General features: G+C 37.6%; 1 protein-coding gene across 4 annotated transcripts in view; it reads left to right on the plus strand.

Annotated features, from left to right (window-relative positions):
• Positions 1–213: 213 nt before the first annotated feature.
• LOC115223274 (UNC93-like protein MFSD11) overlaps positions 214–16246 on the plus strand; it is a 73048-nt gene continuing 57015 nt past the window's right edge. For 2 of the 4 annotated variants that reach the window (XM_036512089.1, XM_036512090.1), the window contains exon 1: positions 214–1272. In XM_036512089.1, the coding sequence (XP_036367982.1) occupies positions 1168–1272 (105 nt within the window). In that variant the 5' untranslated portion in view covers positions 214–1167. The remainder of the gene's footprint in view (positions 1273–16246) is intronic. The other 2 variants (XM_029793780.2, XM_036512091.1) reach the window with 1 other exon arrangement.

Consider the following 16246-nt stretch of genomic DNA (forward strand, 5'->3'; position numbering starts at 1 on the left):
ATATCTACCCGTTCCTCTCTCTCTTTCTTTTTCTTTTTCTTTCTCTTTTTGTTTTTTTTCTCGCTTTCTTCCTCTTTCTCCCTCATCTCTCACACCACTACCATCACCACTGCCACCACCACCACCTTTAACATAGAACATAATCAACCCCATATCCCACAAAAAAATATATAAATAAATAATCTCCGTACTTTTCCGTATATATGCGTCAAGTTCCGGTAGTGTTAAAGTTTACATTGTGACGTATGTCATGTGAATGAACATCGTTGCAAATTACACCTCCAATAACAACAACAACGACAACAACGATAACGATGACAGCTTTCGATGATAACAGCAATGGTAGGGAAAACAGAAAGGGATTCACCGCCGGATTACCGCCACATTCACTATCATCCGTTTCTTTTGTCTGTAAATATTTAACGTAATTTTTTATTCCTGTGGCAGAAACATTTTTACAAGGAACATGACATAACAACGAACACCACACAGTACCTCGCAACTTCAACACTAGGTACCTTTCGCTCTCACACGTCCAAATATATAATATATATGCGTATAATATATTTTATATTTATGTGTACCAATAACACATATCTCTGATAGTCCAACGTAAAGCACATGACAGCACTCAGTCACGCACTTTATAAATAGATATCTATATACACGAGCAATTAAAACACATATACACACACACATATAGGCACTTAACGCACTCACAAGACACGTATATACATAAGCAATTAACGTACTCTCACACACATACAGATACTCATCTAAATAACATCTAAGTTATACGTATTTTATACATACATACATACGAGTAGGTTAGACAGATACTTAATTATAACTAGCCTAATTGTCTCTTGTTCCTATATGAACAAATAATAATTATTATTATTGTTATTATGACCCATTTATGGTCAAATCAATATATGAGAGAGAACCGTCCCAGCACGTCTAAACAATATCTTGACAAACGGATTGACAGACAAACAGAAGATACACAAGGAAGAACGGTCTTGAAGAAAAATTAAACATGTGTTATTGTGTATCAATTTAATTGATTGATTTGTTAACAAGTTCGTTAAATTGTATAATTTAATCATCTACCCCGATCACAGACAGTTATTGTGGCACATATTAAAACGGCTATAAACAACGAAAATGCCTCCCCAAAGCTTCTGTAACGCTAACATGTATAATGTCATAATTTTGGGGTTAGCCTTCATGTTCATCTTCACAGCATTCCAGACCACGTCCATGGTTCAGGTAAAAGAAAAATATTACCTTTATTTATTTATTGAGCTATTTATTTATAGGCATAATTACAGATGTGTGCCCCATCAGCTCGCTAACTTTTTTTCCTCATAACTTTCTGAAAATGTATATATTTTTCTCATCTTTTATCTTTTACTGCAACTATCCCGGGGCACCCCCTTAAAGAAATTTTAGTCGCATGAATCAAACCCTGTTAATCTCTCGTCATATCGCGGTTTATTTAAGCTTACGTCGATTCCTCCGTAGTGTTGTTTTGCTTTTGTAATAAAATATATATACAAGGCATGACTTCCTTTTGTACACCCCACTAAAAAAACCCACCTTTTTTTAATTTATATTTATTTTCTTATTTTAAGCTTGGCACTTATTCTATTGGAGTCTTGCCGACCCTGTAAGTTAGTGAATGTAAACACAACACCGATTGTCAAGCGATTGTGGTGAACGGGGACACACACAGACACACACACATATGATGGGCTTCTTTCATTTTCCGTCTACCAAAATCCACACAGAGCTTTGGTTGGCCTGGGGCTAGGAGGAATTCGGGGAATTCCAACCACGTTTCGTGGTTTGCATACCTCACCAGCTCTTTTATAGGACCCCGTGACTAAAGACCTTATGAAGGTCCTGGGTTCTTTGCCAACGAACTCGGAAGCATGAGGTTGAGAAGTAGGCTTCTTACCACACAACCACGCCTGTGCATAGAAATTGAAATTTTGAAAAAAAAACAAAAAAATCTGATGTATTTCGGTATGTATGTGTGCAACCCCATCAATTATTTTTTCTCCTTTTATCATTAAATCCCGATATAATCGTAATCCACGCCACCAGAAAGGTATTTTGTCCAAGGTGGTGTCCCAGTCACTGGGCTGGCGCATTGCTTGTGGCACCACATAGGAGGGCTTAATCCTTGCCTTGTGGTTCTCAACCGGATCTATATGACCCCTCGGGGCTCATATAAGATTTTGGGGAGGGGTTCCAAGTAAGCTAGCAGTAATAATAAATTGGTGATCTACGGTTGTATTTTTAAGGGTCAATGATAAAATTCTACTTTCGATGTATTTAGTCTAAGAAACAGCTTGGTTTCTTTCTCCAACATTTTACAGTTTCTGGCCCCTGAAACGTTCTCTCAGTTCTTTTGCAAACCTACACAAATGAATGGATGAAAAACAAAATATGAAATAAGTATCTATAAAACTAGTTTTTAAACATCGGAGGGCTTACGAGGGAGGCGGGATCTTTTCGGTTTGAACGGCAGTTTTTTCTAGCGGTGTCATATGGAATTGTCACCCATAATTATGACCCTAGAATCGATCTATTGCATTTCAATCTCTTTTAGGGTTAGTTAGGATTAGTTAGGGGTGGAGGAAGGGTATATTTTTTTCTTCACAAATGTAAATAAACCCAATCTGTTTCTTAAACGAGGGACATATTCATACGGCACAGAATGTTTTTTAACTCAATAGACGTCACTGATTGGTTGAAATTGCAGAAATTGAAGGAAAAAAAACAACAAATATCTTACAAACCATAGAATTTTCCCAATAAAGCCAAGAGAACAAAGATGTTTGATAAACACATTCTACCAGTATACGAAGTTTAAAATTTTTTAGTTACCTAGAAAAGATCCGAAAAGATCCGGGAGGCGGGATCTGCCTGAGAATAAGTAATCAAAGAAGTTCATAGATTTAAATTTAAAAAAATGAGGGGCGTGTTGGGGTGAGAACCGGTACTTATATTTCTTCGTTTGTTTTCCCAACAAATTTTGATATAACCGTAATCTACACAATCTAAAATTTATAACTGTCGAATATCGTTAAAAGAACAAACATGTTTTCAGAAAGTTATGAAGAAACAACATCGTTGGGACCAGGGCACACATCTGTAACTATTTATATTTTTAGACAACTTGTATACAATAGCGTCGATGGTTATAAATTTGTTGCAACAGAGTTACGTTGTCTGTTTATTGTATTCCTTTCAGCGAGTGACAAACAAGTTTATTGTTTGTTTCTTTTGTTTTTATTTTCTTCTTCTACTTGGTATTAAACTAGTATCGTCTGGAACTTCATTCGTATTCGAAAATAAATCATCTTTAGTATGTATGTGTGTGTGTATTTATATATATATATATATATATATACACACACACATATATATATACACACACACACACACATATATATATACATACACACACCCATGCCAGCATAGAAGCCAGACGTTAAACGATGTTGATGATAATATATATATATAGAACTGAACCCGGAACCATGTGGTTGGGAAGCAAGCTACTTACCAGACAGTCACTCCTTTGCCTACAATACAAACAACAACAATATACAAGTTACAGAATGTCTTAAATGATCCAGAAACAATGACTAACGGTCAAGTTATCCTCCCCATTTAAACTGACCTTATCTGGCCCCAATATTCTATCTATTTTGTGTTCAAACTGGCTAGAACTGACCTCTTGCACCTCCCCTACATTGTCATTGTAAAAGTATGCAATCACATCATTGAAATCTCAAAGCTACAACATAATGCATGATTAATTCAAAATGATGTGTATAAATAAATGCCATAAGTCTTCGAGTATAGTCTGCCCTTGAGTATAATATGCAAGGGATTTTTAGGGGGCTGTACCTCTGCAAAACCTAAACCTTGTGTATAATACGCACCCCTTCTCTTACTTGTGTCAAAGAGGTCTATATAACGTCCTGGTTTGTAAAAATGTATACGGTAATGTCCTTTATTATTATTGCATATATAACATAATGCAAACGTGTAGCTTTTTTGTGCATTTTGTTTGCAGAAAATAAAGAAATAACAGTAATAACGTTTCATAAATGTTGCTTATTGCAAGTTATGGATGATCCTTTTATGACTTCATTGCTTTCAGGCTTAGCTTAAGGTATTTTCGCGCCCAACATCACAAAATACATCTGAATAAAAATAGCCGGACAGAAAATAGAGACTCGAGCATTGTTTAGAAAATAATTTTCATTTTAAAACTCATATATTGGTGCAGGAGTGGCACATAAATATCCACTAAGGCACAGGAGTGGCTGTGTGGTAAGTAGCTTGCTTACCAAACACATGGTCCTGGGTTCAGTCCCACTGCGTGGCACCTTGGGCAAGTGTCTTCTACTATAGCCTTGGGCTGACCAAAGCCTTGTGAGTGGATTTGGTAGACGGAAACTGAAAGAAGCCCATCGTATATATGTATATATATATGCATATGTGTGCATGTGTGTCTTTGTTCATCCCCCTAGCATTGCTTGACAACTGATGCTGGTGTGTTTATGTCCCTGTCACTTAGCGGTTAGACAAAAGACACCGATAGAATAAGTACTGGGCTTACAAAGAATAAGTCCCTGGGTCGAGTTGGTCGATTAAAGGCGGTGCTCCAGTATGGCCACAGTCAAATGACTGAAACAAGTAAAAGCGCAATAGTACGCACTAGGGATTTTGACCTTCAAATTTTGGGAAAAAATGCAGATTATACTCGAGGATTTACGGTATTAGATTTGATAAAGTAATCTGAATGCTAAAGGTTTAAAAGTATTTATAAGTTAGGAGTGCCGTTGTTCCATGAGACATGCAAAAGTAATATGAGAGAGCATCTAGTCCACACTCTGTAAAGTAGTTGGTATTAGGATTGTTCTATAAACCATGCTAAAAGAGACAGTAGAGATATCGGTAATTACCATACCAACCAGCCCATGCCATTATGGCATATAGACATGAAGGCGATGATGATGAATCTAGTGAAATCACTTTAGTCTTATAAAGGTCAAAGTGGAATCGTTAAATGCAGAAGTGGGGGATGTGAACTAGACGTCACATACTAACCCATTCTCACACCTGGTCTTTCCCATTGTAATTTTATCTCCTGTATTGTGTCATCGGCTACAACCATTTATTTATATTTGTGACATTCCTAAACAAGTGTGATCAACAAAAACCATGCGAATTTATTTCCTCATAACTTTCAGGAAAATAGATATTTCTAAATGAAATTTTTCTGCAAATATCTTTTAGGTGGTGTAAATTAAGGTTACATTGGAATTTAATGTGTAAAACAAGAAAGAAAATAGGTTGGTGTGCACACTTTTATACTGACACCCGTCACATAAATATCCACAAAAGCGCGGGAGTGGCTGTGTGGTAAGTAGCTTGCTTACCAAACACATGGTCTCAGGTTCAGTCCCACTGCGTGGCACCTTGAGCAAGTGTCTTCTACTATAGCCTCGGGCCAACCAAAGCCTTGTGAGTGGATTTGGTAAACAATAAACTGAAAGAAGCCCGTCGTCGTATATATGTATATGTATATGTATATATATATATATATATATATATATATATGTGTGTATATATATATGTGTGTGTGTGTGTGTGTGTTTGTCTGTATTTGTCCATCCCAACATCACTTGACAACCGATGCTGGTGTGTCTACGTCCCCATAACGTAGCGTTTTGACAAAAGACACCGATAGAATAAGTACTTGGCTTACAAAGAATAAATCCTGGGGTCGATTTGCTCGACTAAAGGTGGTGCTCCAGCATGGCCGCAACCAAATGACTGAAACAAGTAAAAGAGTAAAGTGAAACTTGAAATTTTGAAACAATTGTGTCACCTATCAGTATGAATTGGTGCACACCCATCAATTCTTCCACTTTTTTTATTTTACATTAAATTCCATTATAATCATAATTTACACTATATCAAGGGTATATTTTTTTCACTTTCTATCTTGTTTTAGTCATTGGACTGCACCGCCTTGACAAAATTTGACAAAAAAGGGCACCGCCTTGACAAAATTTAGTCAAACTAATCAACCCCAGTACTTATTATCATTTGACTGTGGCCATGCTGGAGCACCCCCTTTAGTCAAGCAAATCAGCCCCAGGACTTATTCTTTGTAAGCCTAGTACTTATTCTATCGGTCTCTTTTGCCGAACCGCTAAGTTACGGGGACGTAAACACACCAACATTGGTTGTCAAGCGATGTTGGGGGGCGGACACACACACACACACACACACACATATATATATACATATACATATATATGACAGGCTTCTTTCTGTTTCCGTCTACCAAATACTGGTACTTACTGTACCAGTATCTTTTGCCGAATCTCTAAGTGACAGGGACATAAACATACCAACACCAGTTGACAAACACACAAATACATATATACACACCATGGGTTTCTTTCAGTTTCCATCACGAAATTGACTTATAAGGCTTTGGTTAGCCTGATGCTATAGTAGAAAACTCACTTGTCTAAGGTGCCATGCTGTGAAAGTGGACCAGGAACCATGTGGTTGGTGGGGCACACTTGTGTAGTTATGCCTCATTTTCTTCCTCTTTAATAGTTTCTTTGTGGCTGTGACTATAACATGAACAGATGTCACCTTTTACTGTTCGGTCACATACTTCTTAAATATCAATAACATAGCTAAAAGTTACTATAAAAAGAGAGCAGCTGACTTACTAAATACTAGGCTATCACATATAGCTTGTTTACCAACCACATGGTTCCGGGTTCAGTCCCACTGCGTGGCACCTTGGGCAAGTGTCTTCTACTATAGCCTCGGGCCGACCAAAGCCTTGTGAGTGGATTTGGTAGACGGAAACTGAAAGAAGCCCATCGTATATATGTATATATATATGCGTGTGTGTGTTTGTGTGTCTGCGTTTGTCCCCATAGCATTGCTTGACAACCGATGCTGGTGTGGTTATGTCCCCGTTACTTAGCGGTTCGGCAAAAGAGACCGATAGAATAAGTCCCGGGGTCGAGTTGCTCGATTAAAGGCGGTGCTCCGGCATGGCCACAGTCAAATGACTGAAACAAGTAAAAGAGTAAAAAGAGAGTAAAGAGTAACCCCTTCAATCCTGAATGACCATAGGATTGGGCCTAGGAAGTTCCCCTCAAAAGTATAAGTCCAGGCAAGGTTGTTTATGGAAGACCAGCAGTCACCCATGCATATCAGTTTCCTCCTCTTTTGCCACCAATGTTATCCAAGGAAAAAGCAAAATTCAGCTGTACAAATTAATTGTTATGTCCCTGGTGCCAAGCTGTATCGAACTCATATTCTGATTATTGTAAACCCAAAGCTCCTAACCACTGAGCCTTTTTAACAGAAACAGGTACAAATTAATACAATTCTAAAGCAGAATATGTTTAATCTTTATTAATCCACTTAAAAAATGAAAAAAACAAAACTATTTTTGACACCCTGTGTGCAAATTAACCAACTTCAAAACCAGGGTCTGTTTATATATTACTAGCAGTATCGCCCGGCATTGCTCGGGTTGTTTCGACCCTTTAGAATTGGAATTTTTACATTATGTAGCTTGTTATTCTCTTTAAGTGAACATTTTTCTGGTTGAAGTACACTGAAAAATGGCGACACAGCAGTAAAAAAAATCGTAAAAAATAGAGATTTTCATAGAAAAAAGCACCTTTTTGATGTAATTATTTTTTTGGTGTTAAGACGGTCCGATTTGAAGAGCAAGCCTTCTTCTATCATACTTTCAATTTTGGTCAACTTGCACTGCAGGGTCTCAGAGGAGATAGTGTTAGTTGAAGGCTACCAAACCTGCCACACACAGACAACTTCAGCTTTATATATTTAGAGATTAGGATACAATATATTGTATGATATACGAGGGGCGTTCAGTAAGTAATGCCCCTGACCCACTTCCATAGCAGTAGAGCAACGACACTTGGCACAGTTATTAGTCTTTTCCTACATAGGAACTACCCAGAGTTATGCATTTCTCCCATCGTTTGATACAGCTCTGGAGACCGTTTTTGTAGAAGACCCCAGCTTGGTCCTCCAACCACGACGTGACTTCAGAAAGCAAGGCTGCATCATCTGGGAAACGCTTTCCTTTCAAAATCAACTTCATGGCTGGGAAGAGATGAAAATCAGAGGGTGCAAGGGGAGGAGTTCATAGCTGCATGCCTGTGCTTCTGATCTGGCGACACGCGAGTTGTGGATCGGAGCGTTGTCCTGCAGGAGGAGGATGCCTTTGCTGATCTTGCCCCGCCTCTTGATTTTGATAGCTTCTCTTAATTTCCTCAAAAGTGAAGCATAATAGACTCCTGTAATTGTGGCACCCTTTGCCAGGAAATCTGTCATCACTACTCCGTCCTGGTCCCAGAAGACTGTGAGCATAACCTTGTCAGCGGAGGGCTGCACCCTTGCCTTCTTTGGAGGAGGTGAGTCACGGTGCTTTCACTGCATTGACTGGGCTTTGGTCTATGGATCATAGTGATGGACCCAGGTTTTATCCTGTGTGATCAGTCTTTTGAAAAATTTTGACTCATCTTCTTGGCACATCTCCAAATTCATCCTCGAGCACTCAACGCGTTCTAGCTTTTGGAAAGGTGTGAGCAACCTGGAAATCCATGGCAGACACCTTTTGCATATGCAAATGGTCATGAATGATAGTTTCCACAGACCCGGTACTAATCTTGACCTTATGGGTTATTTGGCGAATAGTTATGCGTTGACCTTCCAAAATGGCAGCCTCAACTTGACAGACAGACGTCTCATCAACGGCAGAAGGGGGAGACCAGATCTGGGAGCTGTTTCCACAGAGTTCCAACCGTGTTTGAATTCACGATGCCAGCGTTTTACAAGGTCATATGATGAGGCATCATCACCATAAGTTACTTTCATTTCATCAAAAGTCTCCCGTGGTGTGCATCCTTTCAAATACAAAAACCAGATCACTGCTCGACACTCAACAGGCTCCATTTCACACTTGGCTCAGTTCAAACACCTGTAAATCAGAAACCACAATTAGTTCAGAGCTGTAATTCGCCATTTAATCTATAGAGGTATAAATACGTGCACATGCACAGCTAGATCAAACAACTGCAAGTGGGTCAGGGGCATTACTTATTGAACGCCCCTCGTAGTACATTATTCCTGTAATTCTGGAAGACAGATAAGAGACCTGATACTGTGTTTATTTTGTTACTTATTTTTCCTACCTTAGATGAAGGAAAGCTTAGGTAGAGCCAAACAAGATTTGAACTTAAAATATAAAGGGACAGATATTTTTGTTTGGCATTATCACCAACTTTCCAGTCAACCGACCATATACACCCACCACACATACACACATATTTGCATACTGTATATATAAATATATATATCGAACATAGCAAAGAAGTAGAAATAATAATTAGGTGATGTATAAAGTCCATGTTGTCAGTGAAGAGATTTAACTGAATATTCAAACAAGCAAAACAATTGGGAGTTCAAAGTTCAACTTCAGAATATACAAAATTAAGGAGTATTTCTCGTAGCAGCAGCAGCAGCAGTAGTAGTAGTAGTAGTAGTCCCAGGTCACAAATGATGAAGCAGACTTAAAAAGTGGATGTTCCAGTCTTGACCATTCAGGCATAGTGCATCTTGGAGTGCATTATCTGGTGTGTCTTTCATTTACTCTTTTACTCTCTTTTACTTGTTTCAGTCATTTGACTGTGGCCATGCTGGAGCACCACCTTTTTAGTCGAGCAAATCGACCCCAGGACTTATTCTTTGTAAGCCCAGTACTTGTTCTATCGGTCTTTTTTGCCGAACCGCTAAGTTACGGAGACATGAACACACCAGCATCGGTTGTCAAGCGATGTTGGGGGGACAAACACAGACACACAAACATATACGCATACATATATATATATATACATATATACGACGGGCTTCTTTCAGTTTCCGTCTACCAAATCCACTCACAAGGCTTTGGTCGGCCCAAGGCTAAAGTAGAAGACACTTGCCCAAGTGCTTTCCTTCTTTTTTTTTTTTTTGCCAAACCTTAATTAGGGAAGAAATGACAACACTTTCAAAAGGTGTATTCTTTTTTTCCTTTATTCTGTTACATGTTTCAGTCATTTGACTGTGGCCATGCTGGAGCACTGCTTTAAAGAAATTGACACCACAACTTAGTCTTTGTAAGCCTAGTACTTATTCTGTTAGTCTCTTTTGCAGGTACATAAACACACCACTACACAAAGGCACACACATATGAATATATGTCGAGCATGATCATTATATATATATATATATATATATACATACATAGTTAATCCAAACATGAAAACACAAGAATACGAGGACGTGGAACAAGTATAGTGTTATTGGACGCTCAGGAAAAAAGGAAAGGGTTTAACGTTTCGAGCAGAGTTCTTCGTCAGAAACATAGGAAAAGGAAAGATCCAAAGAAGGGAAGACAGAGGAAAAAAAAATCACCAACGGTACACACGCGGTCACACTCACACACACATATATATATATATATAGAGCATGATCGTTACCTGCGTCGCCTTACTGGCACTTGGATTGGAGTCGGGTGCAGCCAGACCTCAGTTAAATCAGACCTCAGTTAAATCGACCATGCTAGCATGGAAAGCGGGTGTCAAATGATGATAATGATATACAACAAGCTTCTTTCAGTTTCTGTCTACCAAATCCACTTACAAGGCTTTAGTCTGCCTGAGGATATAGTGGAAGGTGCCACACAGTGAGACTGAACCTGGAATCATGTGGATGGGAAGCAAGTGTCGTAACCACACAGCCACACCTCTATGAGTTTGTTTTGTACTTTATTTCTTTTTTTTTTTCTTTCCTTTTATGTGGAAGTTAGCAGGTTCAAATATTCGAAACAGTAGCAGGGACTCATGAATCAGGCAACAAATTGAGTCAACCACCAAAAAGAGGGAAACCGGAAGAAGTCTCTCCATTAGGGTTCTGCACAGTTTCCTCTCTACCAAATTTTTCTTAACAATAAGAGGCATGCATTGCATTCCATCTTGACCCATGCAAACATGAGAAACTGAGCTCTAAAACTGTGATACTCTTTTACTTGTTTCAGTCATATGACTGCGGCCATGCTGGAGCACCGCCTTTAGTTCAGCAAATCGACCCCGGGACTTATTCTTTGTAAGCCTAGTACTTATTCTATCGGTCTCTTTTGCCGAACCGCTAAGTTATGGGGATGTAAACACACCAGCATCGGTTGTCAAGTGACGTTGGGGGGTACAAACACTGACACACATACACACACACACACACACACACACATATATATATATACGACAGGCTTCTTTCAGTTTCCATTTACAAATCCACTCACAAGGCTTTGGTCGGCCTGAGGCTATAGTAGAAGACACTTGCCCAAGGTACCATGCAGTGGGAATGAACCCGGAACCATGTGGCTGGTAAGCAAGCTACTTACCACACAGCCACCCCTGCGCATACGCTAAAACAATAAAGATCCCGTTTGGTCATAAATAACCATGGGATTGCACCTAGAAAGTTACCCTTCGAGGCATAAGTCTGGGCAAGGTTGTTTATGGAAGACCAGCAGTTGCCCGTGCATACCAGCCTCTCCTTTCCACATCATTGATGGAATCCAAGAGAAGGGCGAAAGTTGATGTAGCTTGACACCAGCAATGTCACAACTCATTTCTACAGCTGAGTGAACTGGAGAAATGTGAAATAAAGGGTCTTGCTCAAGAGTACAACACACAGTCCGGTCCAGGAATTGAACTCACTACTTCATGATCGTGAGTCTGATGCTCTAACCACTGACCTGTGTGCCACATACACTACTGTAACAATAATTCTCTCAATAACTTTACTGTTAGAAAGCAGTGAGCTGGCAGAATCGTTAGCACACCGGGTAAAGTGCTTAGCAGTATTTTGTATGTCTTTACGTTCTGAGTTCAAATTCCACCAAGGTCAACTTTGCCTTTCATCCTTTCGGGGTCAATAAATTAAGTATCAATTGCATACTGGGGTTGATCTAATCTTTACTGTTATCTTTGTTTTGTTCTGTATTTCTGGGTCATTTTATCTGATTTATTCTAACGCAGAAAGTTAACCAATTATCTAGACAACTTTGGAATATATCTTTCTAAATTGTTTTTTACATAATGACTGCTTTGAAAAGACTGGTACACTTCCTTAATCCTATCTCTAGTTTCAAAGTCCTTTGAAAATATTTTATTAAAATATAGGCATGGACATGGCTGTATGGTTAAGAACCTTGCTTTGTAACCACATGGTTTTGAGTTCAGTCTAACTGCTTGGCAGTTTGGATGAATGTCTTCTGCTATAGCTCTAAGGCCAACCATGCCTTGGCAGTGAAACTTGTAGACTGTATGGATAATAGTTGTGTGTGCATACATACATACATACATGTACACACTCTCTCTCTATTTATTTCCTTGTGTTCTTTATTGTTGAAGAGCATAGGCTCGAAATGTAAAAGACTTTCTCACCTTCTCGAGTGTCAAACTAATACACCTGCTTGTTGTTTATAGACCTGCCTTCGTCTTTTGTTGTTCTGTAAATTTCAACTATATATATATATACATATATATATATATATATGTTTATATAGTTGAAAGAGAGTAAGATATATATATCTTGATGCAGTTTCTTTCCCATCAAAAAACCTGAAATAAAACTTTGTGTAGGCTTAACCGAAATTGCTGTATTTTATTCAAAATCAATGACATACTTCCTGACCACAAAAATGAAACATGCTATGACCTTCGTTCAAATTGAACTTACAGATCAACAAATTGATTTTTTCCATACTGTTACATATGATAGAATATTGTGGCACATTTTAATCACCCTTGTATTGTCGTCGTCATTTTACTGTCCTACTTTCTGTACATGAAATTTAGCAAGGCAGATTTTCTACTGTCAGATGCCCTAAGTGTCCCCAACCCTTGATTCCGAGTAAGGTAATATTTCTGTATGGCTGGACATATTCTTTTACTTCTTTCAGTTATTTGACTGTGGCCATGCTGGAGCACTGCCTTTTTAGTCAAACAAGTTGCCCCCAGAACTTATTCTTTGTAAGCCTATTACTTATTCTATCGGTTTCTTTTACCAAATCTCTTAGTTACAGGAACGTAAACACACCAATATCAGTGTCAAGCGATGGTGGTAGGGGACAAACACACACACACACACATGCATATATATATATATATATATATATATATATGCTGGTGGCATGTGTAAAAAGATTCGAGCGAGGTCGTTGCCAGTACCACCTGACTGGCCCCCATGTCAGTGGCACATAAAAAGCACCCACTACGCTCTCAGAGTGGTTGGCATTAGGAAGTGCATGCAGCTGTAGAAAATCTGCCAAATCAATATTAGAGCCTGGTGCAGCCATCTGGTTCGCCAGACCTAGTCAAAATCGTCCAACCCATGCTAGCATGGAAAGCGGACGTTAAATGAAGATGATGATAATATATATATATATATATGTATATATATGTATATATATACAATTTAAAAATAAGATAAAATCTTCATAAGAATTTATCAAGTAATCAGCATGAAAAACCTCATAAGAGAAAAAAATCCACCAATTTTTTCACTTAAATATATTTATTTATATTATATAGATGGCATTATTACACATAAATGCCACACGCTAGGAGGGACTCTTAAAGTCAAAACTACTAAAATAAATAAAAATATCGTACTGAATGCAACTCTCAAAGCAAGTCATTTAAAAACAGAATTCAGCTGCAGATCACTGTGATTTCATAATCAGTGCAGTGGTGTGCACTCTTTACTCGTCAGTGCAAGCATAATTCAAGATTTATAATATATATATATATATATACCATTATCAATAATAACAAAGGGTGAAATTAATTAATTAAGAAGTAATCAGTAATTTCACCAAGTAGAATTTGGCATGAAAAGGACCATTTCATTGTAAGTTTAAGTAATACTATATAATTAGGGTTCAGCAACGATTTGCTTCACCACACACCGAAGTTTAGAAATAGCAGTCAAAAAATCTTAGCTATTCCTTCTACTTTAAAGGGAGTTCCCAGAAAAACCAAAGCACTTGAAAAGAAACCACGCAGGCAAAAGGGAAAAAAATGACGAAAATCATTCTATATTAGGTTACCTACGGATGCGCGTTTCGGAATTGAGTCAGTATAAAGCATAAATAATAAATAATTATACCTTACCCGACAATTTTCGTCTCTTCAGCGTAGGATTCCTCAATTATACCATTTCATGGTAAGTTTAATCAATACTATATAATTAGGGTTCAGCAACGATTTGCTTCACCACACACCAAAGTTTAGAAATAGCAGTCAAAAAATCTTAGCTATTCCTTCTACTTTAAAGGTCCTTTTCATGCCGAATGCTACTTGGTGAAATTACTGATTACTTCTTAATTAATTTCACCCTTGTTATTATTGATAATGGTATTTTTCTCCCAGAAAAAAACTGTAGCATCTTACTTTGGCAACACGCTGGAGGGCGAGGGAGGATGACTTACTCTCATTCATTTTTTGAATTTGGCGGCACTAGCACGGAATATGATCTCTCTGATACCGTTAGGTGAAGTGATGGTTTCCAGTGCCTTCAAATTTAATATGCAATTATTAATAATTGAGGTACAATTATTTATAATTGAGGAATCCTACGCTGAAGAGACGAAAATAGTCGGGTAAGGTATAATTATTTATTATTTATGCTTTATACTGACTCAATTCCGAAACGCGCGTCCGTAGGTAACCTAATATAGAATGATTTTCGTCATTTTTTTCCCTTTTGTCTGCGTGGTTTCTTTTCAAGTGCTTTGGTTTTTCTGGGAACTCCCTTTAAAGTAGAAGGATTTTTTGACTGCTATTTCTAAACTTTGGTGTGTGGTGAAGCAAATCATTGCTGAACCCTAATTATATAGTATATATATATATATATATATATATATATATAGATCAATAAATGGTGGGGTTGTGTTGACCGCACGTAGAGAAATGATAAGCAAGGAAAAATTGTAAAAATGCAGAATGCTCGATTGAAAGAAAATTTTAATGAAATGAGAAAATGAAAAAATATATAAATATATATTTATTCAAACCGGTTTTCGTCATAGTTTGACTTATCAAGAATAGTTAGGTGAAAAAGTTTTTTAAAAATGAGAAAGGGGAAAAAAAGTTGCATTGTTTTTTGCAAAAGAATAATAATAAATATGTATAAAAATTAAAAAATAAGTACTCCGATACATTGTGAGTTCGTTGTATATCTTGAGTTTAATGATTGTTCACGAAAAAATTACCTTGAGGTATTAGGATCCAATGGGATTAAGGCCATGTGTTGTTTGGTTTAATTAAGGATGTTGGCAAAACAGGAAGTAGTAGTAATTGTGGTTCTTCAGTTCCTGTGTTGTGAATAAGGGGAGACAACTCTTTTGAGTTCTTCAATAAAGGCTGCTGATAAACCCCAAATTATAAAATTGTCATTTTAGCTTCATTTGCATTATCTTTTTTATATAATTGTTTGTTAACTTTCAGATTTTAACACTTTATTTATATTATTTTCTAATTATATAAATTTGCATAGACAATTACATTTCAGATTGTTATATCATAAATAATAAAGATGATGGTAATAACAAAAATAGTAAAAATGATATTTAAAGAATATAAGTTTTAGCTTGAAGTGATGAATCTATGGAATCCTTATATATTTGTGTGAGTCCATCCATGAAGAATGAGGTAGAAAAGGGAAGTTTGATCAACAAGGAGTTTGTATATTAAGTTGTGTTTAGAATTTTTCAATAAAGAGATTCTCCTTGTTAATTCTCTCCTGTGTGGTGATCCCGTCTTTACATTGGTAGAAGGGGAATATATAGAATTTGGGGTTTAAGTCTTTAGCGCATGAGTCTATGTGGTCACTCAGTGGAATTTGTCGTATTCCGGGAGATTTATTTGTTCTTTATGCACCGCTACTCGTTTACGTAACGGGAGACTCGTTTGTCCAACATAATTATGTTGGCAACCAGCGCATGTGAGAACGTAGATAAGGTTCTCGGTGGAACAGGAGAAGTTAGTCTTGATTTTAAACTTCGTACCTTGTTTGAAGGTAAATTCAGAGCCTTCAA

Source organism: Octopus sinensis, linkage group LG22 (assembly GCF_006345805.1).
Source record: "Octopus sinensis linkage group LG22, ASM634580v1, whole genome shotgun sequence".
Classification (NCBI taxonomy): Eukaryota; Metazoa; Mollusca; class Cephalopoda; order Octopoda; family Octopodidae; genus Octopus; species Octopus sinensis.